The 14028-nt window shown below is 46.8% G+C and overlaps 1 protein-coding gene across 1 annotated transcript; it reads left to right on the forward strand.

The window, feature by feature from the left end:
- The first annotated feature begins 225 nt into the window (after nucleotides 1-225).
- On the forward strand, nucleotides 226-1644 carry LOC103650249 (putrescine hydroxycinnamoyltransferase 2). Its single transcript, XM_020551115.2, has one exon. It carries the CDS (start codon nucleotides 271-273, stop codon nucleotides 1135-1137), a length of 867 nt encoding a protein of 288 aa, XP_020406704.1. The 5' UTR covers nucleotides 226-270; the 3' UTR covers nucleotides 1138-1644.
- Nucleotides 1645-14028: the final 12384 nt, after the last annotated feature.

Raw genomic sequence — 14028 nt, forward strand, 5'->3', positions numbered from 1 at the left:
TCCTCCTGCGGTGATGACCATTGTTGGCACATGTATGTCGTCTTCCTCCTTAATTAATTAATGGCATTTATCAACGATAATAATAACTGCTACAACAACAACAATTTGCAGACCAGACGTATCTCGTACCCAGCTTCCTACCAAGCATTTGTTGAGGTAGGAGCATGCACCGCACCTATATATACGTAGCGGCCGGTAGCTCTATTTGCCCATGCACATGTACTGTGCACTTTCGGCGTGTGTGAGCTGCCCTAATTACTAAGAAAAACGATGACGAAGATGGAGGTGGTGGAGACGGCGATGGTGGTGACGCCGAGCGAGGAGATGCGCCGACAGGGTCTGTGGCTGTCCAACCTAGATCTCCAATCTCCCCACATCTACACGACGGTCCTCAACTACTACCCAGCTCCAGCAGGGCGCCCAGAGCACGGGGGCGGCGCGTGCGACCCTGAGCGGCTCAAGGTGGCGCTGGCCAGGGCGCTGGTGCCGTTCTACCCTCTGGCCGGGCGGCTCTGCCTGGGAGAGGATGGCCGGCGGTATGTCGACTGCAACGGAGAGGGCGTGCGATTCTTTGTTGCCCGTGCGGACGTGACTGGCCCGGAGCTGTTCAAAGACTACCAGCCGTCGCCGGAGGTGACGGAGACATTCGTGCCAGACATGCCGCCCGAGGAGCTCCCCTGCATGGTGGCCTTGTTTCAGCTGACCTTCCTCAAGTGTGGCGGCGTGGTGCTGTCCTCAAGCTTCCACCACGCAGTCGTAGACGGCACCAGCCTATTCCACTTCATGCAGTCATGGTCCAGGCTAGCCCGAGGCCTCGACGCGGCCGAGGCTGTCGGGCCACAGGCGCCGTTCCACGACCGGACCTCCCTCCGCGCGCGCGCACCGCCGCTCCAGCAGATGGGTGCACCACCAGCACCAGCAGCCCACTCACTGAACTTCGCCGCCACCAGCTGCCCCCGCGCTTTCGTCGCCCGCGTCTACCCGTTCCCGCACACTCTCGTCCACGAGCTCACGTCGCGATGCTGCGGATCCGGAGCCACCGGCGTCTCCAGGTTCGCCGCCGTCACCGCGCAATCTGGCGCTGCATGTGCGTCGCTCGGCGGCTGGCACCGGCCTCCGACACCCACCTGGGCGTGATAGTGAACGTGCGCGCGCGGCTGCGCCCGCCGCTCCCGCACAGCTTCTTCGGCAACGCCGCGCTGCAGGCGCCCGCCCTGCCACGGCGGGTCGGGGACGTCATTGACGGCCCACCCGCGTCCGTGGTTGGGATGATCATGGACGCGGTGAACAGTGTGGACGACACGTACGTACGCGCCGTGGTGGACTACCATGAGCTGCCGAAGGAGAATCTCGTCCTGGGGGCGATGGAGCCACCGGAATCAGATGTGGCCATGGTCAGCTGGCTGGGGATGCCGCTGTATGACGCTGACTTCGGCTGGGGCGTGCCCGAGCTCGTCATGCCGACGACGGTGTCTGTCTTCAGCGGCATGGTCCTCGTGCTGCCGCGTGGTCTTGACAAGGAGAGCGGAATCATCGTGGTGGTCAATCTGGAGCCCGAATACCTGCCGGCCTTGAAAAAGCTCCTCTATGACGTCGTCCTGTGAGCTCACAGCACCGACCTGTAATTTTCATATGCATATACAGATTGATTTTTACTATATATGATAAAGACCACGTATCTAAAAATAAGACGCCGGATGACTTTGGATTCGGAGACGGATGAAGTCGCTGGCTACTGTTACTAATACGTGTATCGGTGCGACGCATTAAAATTATATTGTGAAGTAAATAGAAAACAACATTTTCTATGTGATGGATTACCTTATTGAAGTCGGTCAGAAGCCGACGTAAATAAGACATCCTTATTTACGTCGGCCAGAAATACCGTAATTAGGTCGGTGTTTTAGATCGACATAAATAAGGCTGACATCGACGTAAATAAGCTTATTTACCATGTACGGTCTAAAACAAACATAAATATGTTAAAAACCGATATAAATAACTATTTATGACAGTTTTTAACCGATATAGATTCGTTAGGTTCCTTTAGTGGCGTTTAACGCCACTGGTTATTAAGATCAATTGCCCATATTGGATTGAAATACAAGACGTTGCTTTCTAGTGTACACACTACAGGAAACGCCTAAATTTTCATGGGCCAAAAACCCACGAAAATAAGCTTAAACCGACGAAAATAGATTATTTTCGTCGGCATACCGACGAAAATAGCCGCCGAAAATATGTTAGACGAAAATAAGCAACTATTTTCATCGGCACCGACGAAAATAACATATTTTCGTCGGTTTGTCCAAGGCCGACGAAAATACAGCAGCTATTTACGTGGGCCCCTTTGGCCGACGAAAATACAAGCTATTTTCGTGGGCCTCTTTGGCCGACGAAAATACAGCTGCTGTATTTTCGTCGGCCTCTTTAGCCGACGAAAATAGCTGTTTTATTTTCGTCGGCCTCCGAACAGGCCGACGAAAATTAATGATACCCCCCCCCAAAACAGATTTTTCTGCACCTTTTAATTCACAGCAAAATACATATAATCCACAATGACATATACAGATTTCACAAGCAATACAGATTTCACAAACCATATTCACAAGCAATACCATAATTGTTTCAAACATAGTCCATACATAGTTCATACAGTTCATACAGTTTCAATACCATAATCACATCTATAATAAAGTGTATACATAGTCCATACATAGTCTATAATCAAACTCACTCCTGCGGGCTGTGGGAGTTTTGGCCACTCCCTCCTCCGCCACCAGGAAGGTGGCCACTCCCTCCAGAACCATGGAAGCCTTGGACGTTGGCAGCACCCTCCGATCCCTGAGCATTTGACACTGAACCCTGCAATTCATCAAGCATTCAAATAAGGTTGTGTATTGCTATCCCTAATGTTTGGTCACGATTTGCATAAAATTAAACATGGAACGTCACCTGTGATCCTGCATGCATCCACGGGTACTGTTGTGCTGGCCACCCCAGAGGTGGTGGCACCCACCCCGTCGGTGGCGGTGCCATCCACGCTTGAAATGGCTGAGAGCCCGCCGGTGGCTGGAAGACCGGTGGCACCCATCCCCGGACTGGCTGCGATCCTTGGGGTGGTGGAGGCGTCCAAGTGCCTGGAGGTGCCTGCGTCCACCCAACACCGGTCCCGGGTGGCTGCGACGCTGGAGCTTGTCCTGGCCACTGTCCCCATCCTTGTGCCTGCGAGCCATTTTTGATAATAAAAAAGAGTTGCTATGGAATTGAAGTGTTCAGATAGTGTTACCTGGGGAGGGCGAAAAGCGGGCAAGTTCATATCAGGGCCGAGTCTAGTAGTCATTTCCTGCAAATGGATGCAACGTTAGAATCGCAACATTATACTTTGAATTCAATGACGACACGTGATGAGATAGACGAATTACCTGAAAATAAGAAGCCATATATTGCGTCAGCTGCCCAACCTGCTCCTGCGCTGCTCGAGCCTGCTCCTGTGCTGCTCGAGCCTGCTCCTGTGCTGCCCGAGTCTCCTCCTCCAGCTGAGCCTCTCGAGCAGACCTGGAGGAGCGAGAACTCCCTCCCGAAGACGATGCCTTCCCTTGACCTATTGTCCTGTTATAATCCACAACGCCGGTGCCAAAGGCAAACCTGCATGATACACATAGTTGAGCCATTAAGTGGACACATTCTTGTTAATGAAATCGTCGAATCAAACACAAACACCTCACCTGCCATGCTTTCTACCCCCACCACTGTGGTACAACGCCGAGACATCTAAGTCTGAATGCATCCAGTCGAAGTCAGGCCCATGGCGTTGAGTCATTTCCTCCCCATATGCATTCTGCAAAGAAAGTTAGAGTTGGAGTTAGACACAAAATATGCAATTTAATTCGTAAATACAAACTTGTTTACCATTTTCTCCCTTGCCGCCTCGCTGCATAGCACATCAGGGTTAGCCGGATCAGGGCCACGGTGACCACGCACGTAAACCTCCATAAAACTTGGAGCAACTCCACTTTCAGCTTCCTGCATGAAAAAGAAGAGTTAAACCATAGAATTTTCATAGATGTAACATACAAGTTTGATTTATATACTTACCATGCGGCGTGCGGTACCAAGGTGTCCATCGGCGCCGTACCTATGCCCCGGTCCTTCAGTGCCACGGTTGACACGGTGCTTGTTGGACTCTGCAATCCACTCAGGCGACGCCCATCTCTTTGCCAACCACCTCCAGGCTTCCATGTCCTTCGCCAGCCAATCCACAACGCTCTCCAGGTACTGCTCCTCTGTGAGGTAGATCTCATTGGCCCCTAATGCTTTGCTCATTTTCTGCCCCTTTATCTTCTTGTAGTAGTAGTTGACGGCCGCGATGCGAGCATTGTACATGGCATCCTTGATGACCTTATCAGCGCACTTCCGAAAGTGTCTCTTCACACGTGCCCACTGAGCCTGATCCGCCTCGATGTCATCCGGCAATTGGAACCTCCCCTACATATCAATGGAGAAGTTAAGTTAAAGTAAGATTAGGAGAAGCAATAATGCAGTGAATTGCTTATATACGAAAGTAAACTCACCCAGAACTCGTCCCACACAGCCACCTGACAAGTCCTTGGTTTTTGTTCTGAACTTCCCCCTCCGCTACTGCTTTCCCCTGGCTGGACATAGTCCTTCAGACCCCAGTCGGCCCACTGCATAGCCGCGAACCTCTCGCCATTGAGCTCCACCATGCCAGGGTAGTAGAAGCGACAGAGGCTACCCAACACCGCGTTCACCTTGGGACGTCTGCCTGTACCGTCCCAAGTCAAGTCTTCCCATGACCTACAAACATTAATAAAACAAGTAAACCAGTGCAATCACGTTCATATTAAAAAATTAACACAACAGAAATAAGCCCCACCATTCTCCATGCGGCCGGATGAGCCTCCTCTCAGCAGGCCTCGGACCAAGCGCATTGCTCTTCTTATACCTAAGTATACAAGTAAATTAAATATGATGAAATGATTTAAAACTAATATCAATTAAACTAATATGCATAATAATACCTGAAGGATGTAGAACCATCTGACGCATCGCCCGCGCTGCCTGCCCCCATAGGGTCAACCTCCTCATCCTGCTCACCCTCCTCATCCTGCTCACCCTCCTCACCCTGCACATGAGCATCCTGCTGAGGAGTCTCCTGCTCACCCTCCTCACCCTGCACTTCGTCTAGACAGTCGAGAAGTTGCTGCTGCCTCTGTCGGCTCTGTGAGGTGCCCTGAAAAAGCCCACTGCCCGAGCTGTCCTCGCTGGCCGCGCTGCCCCCACTCCTCCTCGATCTCCTATGCTTGAACATGTTCAACTGTAGATAAATTAATGTCAAACCACAGTATATGAAACAAATAATATGAAAATTAATAATGTGGAAATTGGAATACATAGCTTAATTGATTAACTAAAAGAAACATACTAATCAAAAGTCATCCGCATCCGATGATGCTTCTTCGGCTCGTTGTTTATTCATACGCTCTTGATTTCGTTGGATCCTTACTGATCTTCTAACGACGACAGGTCGTTTGCGCTTTGACCTAGGTTCTTCAATTAAGTCGCTTGAATTGCAACAGAGATTTTCTAGTCCTTCTCCATTGGTCACATGGAATCGGTGAGCTATGTCTTGATTCGACGCCGCTTCTGGTTGAAAAACAGCATCATCGTTGTCCCTGCTCGTACTCACGTAGTCAGCACTCTCTGGAGCGACGACTTGTGGGTTGACTTTGATTGCAACCCACCAAGCCCTAAGGCTTGGGTGAGGATATGGCAGGTAGTACACTTGTTTTGCCTGATTTGCAAGGACAACATCGCTCATACTGCTCGGAATCCTAGAGCTATGCTTCACCTCGACATTACCATACTTGTCGACACGAGTCCCACTATGAGCATCAAACCAGTCGCACTCGAAAAACACGACTTTAAGTTCCTTGGGGCCATCGAAAATCAACTCTACAATGTTTTGAAGAACACCGTAATAGTCCACTACTTTGTCATCGTCAACATATGAACTTGCCAACACACCACTATTGGTGGTGGCTGCCAATGGTCGACTCTTCTCCAATTTCGCGGTTCGGAAGCGATATCCATTTACATCATAGCGAGTATAGTTCCGGACGGACACAGAGGTATGTGCCATTTGCTGCAAGTCCGGGTGCACAGAGTTTTTGGAAACCTATACAAGGAATTAGTATATGCATTATATCTTCGAAGTCCAAAATTCAAAGATTAAGTATGGACAATGAGAGAACGACAATTACTAACATAATTACGAAACCACTGCACGAAGTTTGGTCCACCTTTCAACCCATCACGTCGAAGATTTTCTAATTGGATGGCCGTAGGTTTACTAGTAGATTTCCAACATTCTTCATCAAACATGCTGGACATATTAGAAACATGGAGATTACACACTATAGAAATTATGAGATGAGAAAATGGAAGTAACTATGAGGAAAACTTACTCGAACGCCTCCTGTGTGCTGTCAATATTGCTATACATATATAGCATTAGCGTGTTCAAATCTGATCCTTCAATGTGACGTACACTCCCTTTTCCAACTGCTTTACCCGGATTCGCAAAAATTTGAAGGGTGCTTTGGGGCGATTCATTTTCGACATGAAGTCGCACTGAAGGAGCAAACACATTGTTGGCTCGAGCGAAATACCTGGTTGAGAATTGAGATATCTCCTTAAGGGCAAAAGCCTCCGCAATACACCCTTCGACTCTAGCCTTGTTGCGAACAGACGCCCTGAGCTTTTTCAACGCCCTTTCTATAGGATACATCCACCTGAATTGCACTGGTCCGCCTACCAAAGCTTCCCAAGGCAAATGCACAATTAGATGTTGCATCACATTGAAGAATCCTGGCGGGAAAACCTTTTCAAATTTACAAATAAGAATTGGAATTTCTTTCTCAAATTTCTGCATCAACCTCTTCGATACCGTCTTTGCGCATACTTCCCTATAGAAGTAACTCAGCTCTGCAAATATGCTCCAAAGCTCATCCTTAAAATAGCCTCGAAACATCACGGGCATCAGCCTCTCCATAATAATATGGTAGTCATGGCTTTTCAAACCGATCAATTTACCGGTCTTCAGATTGACTGCCCGTTTCAGATTTGCCGCATATCGATCTGGAAATTTCAGATTCTTCAACCACTTAAATATTTCTTTCCTTTCATCTGGCTTGAGGCAGTAATCAGCTCGCGGCCTACTCTCATGCCCTTTATCGCTTACTTTCAACTCGAGCATCGGTCTCTTACAAATTTCAGCCATGTCTTTTCTTGCCTTCATATTATCTTTCGTTTTATCAGTCACATCGAAACATGTGCTTATGATGCTTTCAGCAACATTACGCTCTTGGTGCATCAAGTCTATGTTGTGCGGCATGATCAAGGCTTTTGCATACGGAAGATCCCATATTGATGAAATATGGGTCCAGTTGTGGTCCTCCCCGTAGCCTTGAAACCTATCATTTTCTCCTTGCTTCAGACAAGCATGCCATGCCATTATCTGCGGTGCAGTTTGCCTCTTTGGTGGCCCATTTCTGATTTTGGCTCCACTTCTGAATGCAGTAAGCGAATTCCTGAAATCATGCTTGAATGGAGTCCAACGTCGATGAGCATCAAAGAATGACACTTTCCCACCATGCTTCAATCTGAATGCATCCGTATCATTCATACATATGGGACAGCACAACCGACCATGAACACACCATCCAGACCAATCTCCATACGCCAGCAGATCATGCACTGACCACAAATAAGCAGCGCGCATGGTAAACTCCTTTTCAGTATGGCTGTCATAAGCCTTCACACCTCTCCACAATTGTTTCAGCTCTTCAATTAAAGGGCGAACAAACATATTCAGCTTTGGCCCTGGATGCTCGGGGCCTGGGATGACTAGTGCAAGGAACATGAGCTCTTCTTTATTGACCAACTCAGGAGGAAGATTATATGGCACAATGAAGACAGGCCAACACGAGTAAGGGCTTGCACTGGTATTGAAAGGTGTGAATCCGTTCGTCGATAGACCAAGCCGTACACTCCTAGGGTCGTTTGCAAATTCGGGATCAAACTCGTCAATTGCCTTCCACGCATCACCGTCCGACGGATGGACCATTATGTCTGGATCAGTGACGAGACGTACACCATTCTTTGGCCATGTCATATGCAGAGCTATTTCCTTGTTGAGGAACAACCTTGAAAGCCGAGGAATGATGGGCAACCGACGAAGTTGCTTAGCTGCGACCTTCGTAACTACCAATTCACCCTCATCATTTGTCACCTCGACATATCTAGAAGCTTCACAATGCTTACAACGGTTCAGCTTGTCATCCTCCTCAAAGAATAGCATGCAACTGTTGGGACACACGTCGATCTTCTCATATGTCATCCCAAGACCAGCCAACATCTTCTTTGCGAAGTACATATTCTTTGGCAACTTATGATTCTCCGGGAGAACCTCGCCCATTAGTTGGACGATGTCGTTGTAAGCACTGTTTGAAATGTTGTGCTTCGACTTTATCGCCATTAGTCTTGTGAGAGTCCCAAGAACTGACATCTGAGTGTGCTCGTGCAGTCTCTCTTCCCCCGCGGCGAGTAGCCGGAAGAATTCCTGAGCATCGCGTGGAAGCTGCCCCGGCTCCTCAGCGTTCATTTCAACCTCCCTACCAAGATCATGCAACATGTCGTCCATCCTATCATGATCATCATCAAGTTCCACCTCTGCGTCAACGTGTCTAATACACTCTCCATGCCAGTACCATACAAGGTAGTTCGGCATAAACCCACTTTTGCAAAGGTGTTTCTCCATTTCTTCCTTCTTCTGAGGCCACTTGTTCTCGCAACGATTGCAAGGACACTTCACTAGACGACCAGTTGCGTCTTTGAAAGCATGCTCAAGAAAAGCCTTTGTTACAACCATCCATTCATTCGAATGTGCCCCATCCTTTCTCCACCCGTCATACATCACCCTCCGATCACCGTCCATTTCAAAGGCTAATTAAACAAAAGACAAATAACATCAACGATCGTCCGTGGCTTAGGTGAACTCCCTATTAGGTAAAGGCCCTAAACCCACCCAAGAGTGTAGGCCGATGCTTGTGATTTGTGACGTGTAGCCTACGATTGCCGTGAAATTTCGGCAGCATAACCCCGCTGCTCTCCAAGCACACGCCTGAACACGGTGTGTTGGAGAACAACTGGGTTACACAACCGAAATTCCCCGTCAATCGTAAGGCACATGTCACAAATCACAAGCATCGGCCTACACTCTCAGGCTGTCCAAAATACGTGGACAATTCCGGAACGGCAAACCTCACAAGCCAGTGTGACGTTCGCCGTTCCCGAACGGGTGACACATACGGTTCGCTACGGTTAACGATTAAAACTGAGAATAATGTATACCTGAGAAATTACGAAAACAATGTATACTTGAGAATAATGTACGAGTCTAGCTAACGGTGGAGAAGATCTAGTCGGAAGAACACCTATGTACAAAAAATATTATTGTCAATAAAAAATTCGGCAGCACCTCCCCTATAAAGTGATGTTTCTAAAACCTGCAAATAAACAACAACATGATGGTTGCCAACACAGAAAACTACACGATAGCTACATAATAAACAATATGCTGACCAGTATATGCTAAACAATATTTTCATCCACACTAATTCCGAAAAGCCATGATAGAGCATGTAACTAGTTAGCCTAATCAGAAAACACTAGCTACCTGTGAAAGCCGGATGTAGAACAATTATCAATCCCCACTAAATTTGCATCCAAACAGGACCACAGTAACACACCGAGCATCGACAGACACAAGCGCGACCAACTAAATTCCTGGTGGCATGGCAGAGAGGGAACGCAACGCAACGCAGACGCAGGTGGGCCAGAGTAAAACCTGAAAGGCTCACAAGAGAAAAGCAACAGCGACTCTGTGTCATTGGTGAGGGAAGTTCCGTACAGTCTCCTGCTGTCCTGCAGGCAGGAGTACATGCCGAGGACTGGTCCGAACAGTCAACACAAGATTTTTCCAACCCCGACACAGGGAGTTTGACCCACACGTTGAACCAACCAAACCCACCCCCCGCGCAAGAATCTTAAAAAAATCAGAAAATTAGGTGGTCAGAAGCTTGTAGATCAGCTGTTGTTTTTAGATAGCACCTAACACAGGTGGAATCAGCTTCCTGATGAAAAAAAACATATATCTTTAGCACCTAAAACGGCATCATCACTTAAATCACTATACTGTATAAATCCAAGAATACACTTTTTTATTACTGAAAAACATCCCGATGCGCAGCGGAAGAAAGCAACAAAACAAATTCGCTATTGACCCCAAATCGATGCCGCACATACCTGGTATATTTACTATTTATCAGTCAACATTTCAGAAAACCAGGAGCTCATCATTCACAATTGTAAACCATGGATAAAATGTATTGTACAAAAATGATAGCTGACTTTTCTTTGCATATTGGCATACCAAGATTTGGTGTCTTAGTAAGAAGTAGTCAGCTAAGGTTGGTATTGCCCACCAAAGAGGTCCATTCTATCCAGTGGTCTCCTTTGGTCGAGCAAATTCAGTAGTGGTTTTTTTTAATACAGCTAGAAGGTTGGTTGACATCGTTTTCTGGATATCATATTTCTCCTCTTGAACATGTAAAAGGTCATCCATGATTTTTGCGCTTACTGCCAGCTCTTTTCTGCATGACTGCCTTTTTTTTCGAGGAAAACACGAGGGGTTGCCCGGTACTCTAGGTTTGTCAAAGTAAAGCTTTTTTTTCCTCTATAGTCAGTAGATTACAGCTAATCAAATGGTTATTTCTATACTTCCCCTCCAATTAGCATATTTTATGAACAAAGGCACATAACTCCAATAACATGTTTTTTTCAATGCCTGTAAATATCACATACAGAACTACAGAAGGCTGACAGCTAATCAGCAATTGATTATTCGCAAACGAACAACTGCAAATGTCAGCAGAAATGGACTGACATTGTTATGAAATTTACCAATCCCCACTGATGGGCTCATAAACTCTACATATGCTTTCACTGGGAATCCTTTCGCACTAAAAAAATTGTTAGTTGGTCTTAACGTCTACCATTGGTCCAACTGCAAAAGCAGCATAAGGTGTACTAATCAATGCCTACATGGGATCCTTGAAAATTCTTCACTACCCCTTCTATTTCGTTTCCTTCCTTCCAAGATTGTCTATATCTGAAGAAGTCCAAGCAAGCATCCTAAACGTCACTCTCTGTGATTACTCCATCTGATTCATTCAGTGATTCAGCATCTTGGTCTAATCTGGCAAGACTACACATTGCTTATGCAGATAAAAAAGATTGAGAGCAGGAAAAAAGAAACTGCGAGTTCCACGTGTTTTATCGTTTTATCAATGCTATGCTATTGTTCCAGTGAAACAGCATAAAAAGGAACATAAAGGAAAGCAAAGCAAGAGCAAAGCAAAGCAAGAGCGAAGACAGCAGAGGAGTTTGAACCTGAAGGTTGAAGCAAAGCAAGAGCCAAGACAGCAGCCTTTTCTGTCGTCACTCGCCAAACCGCACACGCTGACACGCCACAAGCCCCGAGCTAGTAGTACCAGCGCTGATGGGCCGCCCGATCGCCGGTGGAGGGGAGGGCGCGCGGCGGGCGCGTAGCGGCGAGGGCGCGGCGCGGTGGCGGCGCGGCGGGGGCGCAGCGGCGAGGGCGCGAGGCGGGCGCGCGGCGCGGTGGAGGGGAGGGCGCGCGGCGGGCGCGCAGTGGCGAGGGCGCGGCGCGGTGGCGGCGCGGCGGGGGCGCAGCGGCGAGGGCGCGAGGCGGGCGCGCGGCGCGGTGGACGGGCGCGTGAGGCAGAGTGCGGCGGCGAGAGATTAGACGATCGAGAGAGAAGGTGCGGTGAGGCTGGGATTCAAGATTAACGGCATCTATTTTCGTCGGCCTCACTGCGGCCGACGAAAATAAAGGACTTATTTTCGTCGGTCGGGCTGGGACCGACGAAAATAGACAGCATTTTCGTCGGTATGGAGACCGACGAAAATAACTTTCGTATTTTCGTCGGCCTGCCGACGAAAATATAGCCTGGCCCACGAAAATAGGCCCTATTTTCGTGGGCCACTAGGGCCGACGAAAATAACGTTGTATTTTCGTGGGCCGACCGACGAAAATAGCCCAACCCACGAAAATTTATGCGTTTCCTGTAGTGACACGTGTGTTGTGATAAAATTGGATTATATACTTTAAAACTTCACCGACAAGCATGTTATATAAAGTACTGCCTACGTTTCAAAATATAAGTCGTTTTAGGTTTTTTCGATACATAGATTTTGTAACATATCTAGATATAACCTATATCTAGGTACATAGCAAATTCTATGTATCTATAAATACCAAAACGACTTATAATCTGGAACGGGGAGTAATGATCACTAGTACACAGAGGCTCTATAGTGGCGGTTCTAGAGACGTGGCGTTTTTCAGTGCCGCCAGTGCTAGAGGCCAGTGGAAATCGCCATTTCTACTGGCGGTTATTCTAGAACCGCCAGTGGAAATAGCATTTCCACTGGCGGTTTTCTTAAGAAACCGCCAGTGAAAATAGCATTTCCACTGGCGGTTTTATTAAGAAAACCGCCAGTGGAAATGCTATTTTCACTGGCGGTTTGTTTTATTTAGCCGTCAGTGGAAGTTTTCCCGCCTTTTTTTAAATTTTCAATCAGTACTGAAAGTTATATATATTTACACACACAAACATATATATTGATAAACATGTAGTATTGATATTAAAAGCAACATGGAATTAAATTTTATCATACATTTATGTACATCAAAGTCTTGTTTACAACCATGTATGCATCACACATTATATACATCAAAGTTTTCACTTAAGCTCTAATAACTATCTCGGCTAAGAGATAGTCTACTAATTTCTATTAGTATTCTAAACTCTGGCAAAGCTAATGTTCCGGAAGCATCGTGATATTTCCCTTCTGCGGGAATGACCTCTTTCAATATGAATGTGCATAGGTCCTCAACTATGCCATACAATGCACCTTCAGTCAAGTTCTCTAGGCTTCCTTGTTGAAATTGTTGTAAAGGAAGTTTATAAACATCATTTATTTATACTCAATAATAACACATTTGCATCTTTAATGACATAAATACATACGTGACTATTACTAATAATACCTTGCCAGGGTTCGTGATGTATCGTCCGTTCATTCTCATGAACTCGCACACGTAGAACCCACTTAGGACCGATCCGGGTGGTTGCTTGTGGCACTACATAACGGGAGATTGGTTATTTAGTTGCAACATTGTCCTATGTACGTACATGTATGATATGTATTCATAAATTCACATACTTACCGGCCAATTATAATGGATGTCTAGTGGCACGCCTTTTTTGGATGTGTCGTACTTTTTACCTCGTAGCTTATAAAACCTAAATGCCCTGTGATCTCAAATAGAATCACCATGTTATTCTACAATTCTCATCGATATAAGTATGCATGCATAGAAAAGGCATACAGCTCTAAGAGGCCGAAGAATTTTGAATAGGCCGAAGGCTCGGTGTGCAAGGACTCGAGCACCAGCACCTTTCCAACCTTAGGATAAATGAAGAAGCATATCCAGTGGTCCCTGTACGAATCAAACTTGTGCTACATGTGTATTGAAATTATTGATTTTATTTATGCAAAAACACACTTACTTAAAGTTGTACGGGGCCACTATGGATTCCCTGTCTTGAAATTGAAGCATTGTGTGTCCTATGTAGGTGGCGTATCTTGCTTCAAAATCCTTCTTCAGATCCTGGATACGCACCTCAATTTCTTCGTCCGTTAGTCCCTGTAATGCTTCGTTGCCTTTTCCGATTCTAAAAGTGTGGTTATCCTCGCATATCTTTATTGGGTTGAGATACCCAACCCTTTTACTGGCACTAGCATTGGGATTGGTACCATAAAGGATCTCCTGTTGATCATGTTGCATTCTGCAAC

This window comes from Zea mays, chromosome 3 (genome assembly GCF_902167145.1).
Source record: "Zea mays cultivar B73 chromosome 3, Zm-B73-REFERENCE-NAM-5.0, whole genome shotgun sequence".
Classification (NCBI taxonomy): Eukaryota; Viridiplantae; Streptophyta; class Magnoliopsida; order Poales; family Poaceae; genus Zea; species Zea mays.

What these genes read in the sequence shown, in the direction of transcription:
- LOC103650249 (XM_020551115.2), top strand. Translation starts at nt 271, where the DNA reads ATGACGAAGATGGAGGTGGTGGAGACGGCGATGGTGGTGACGCCGAGC.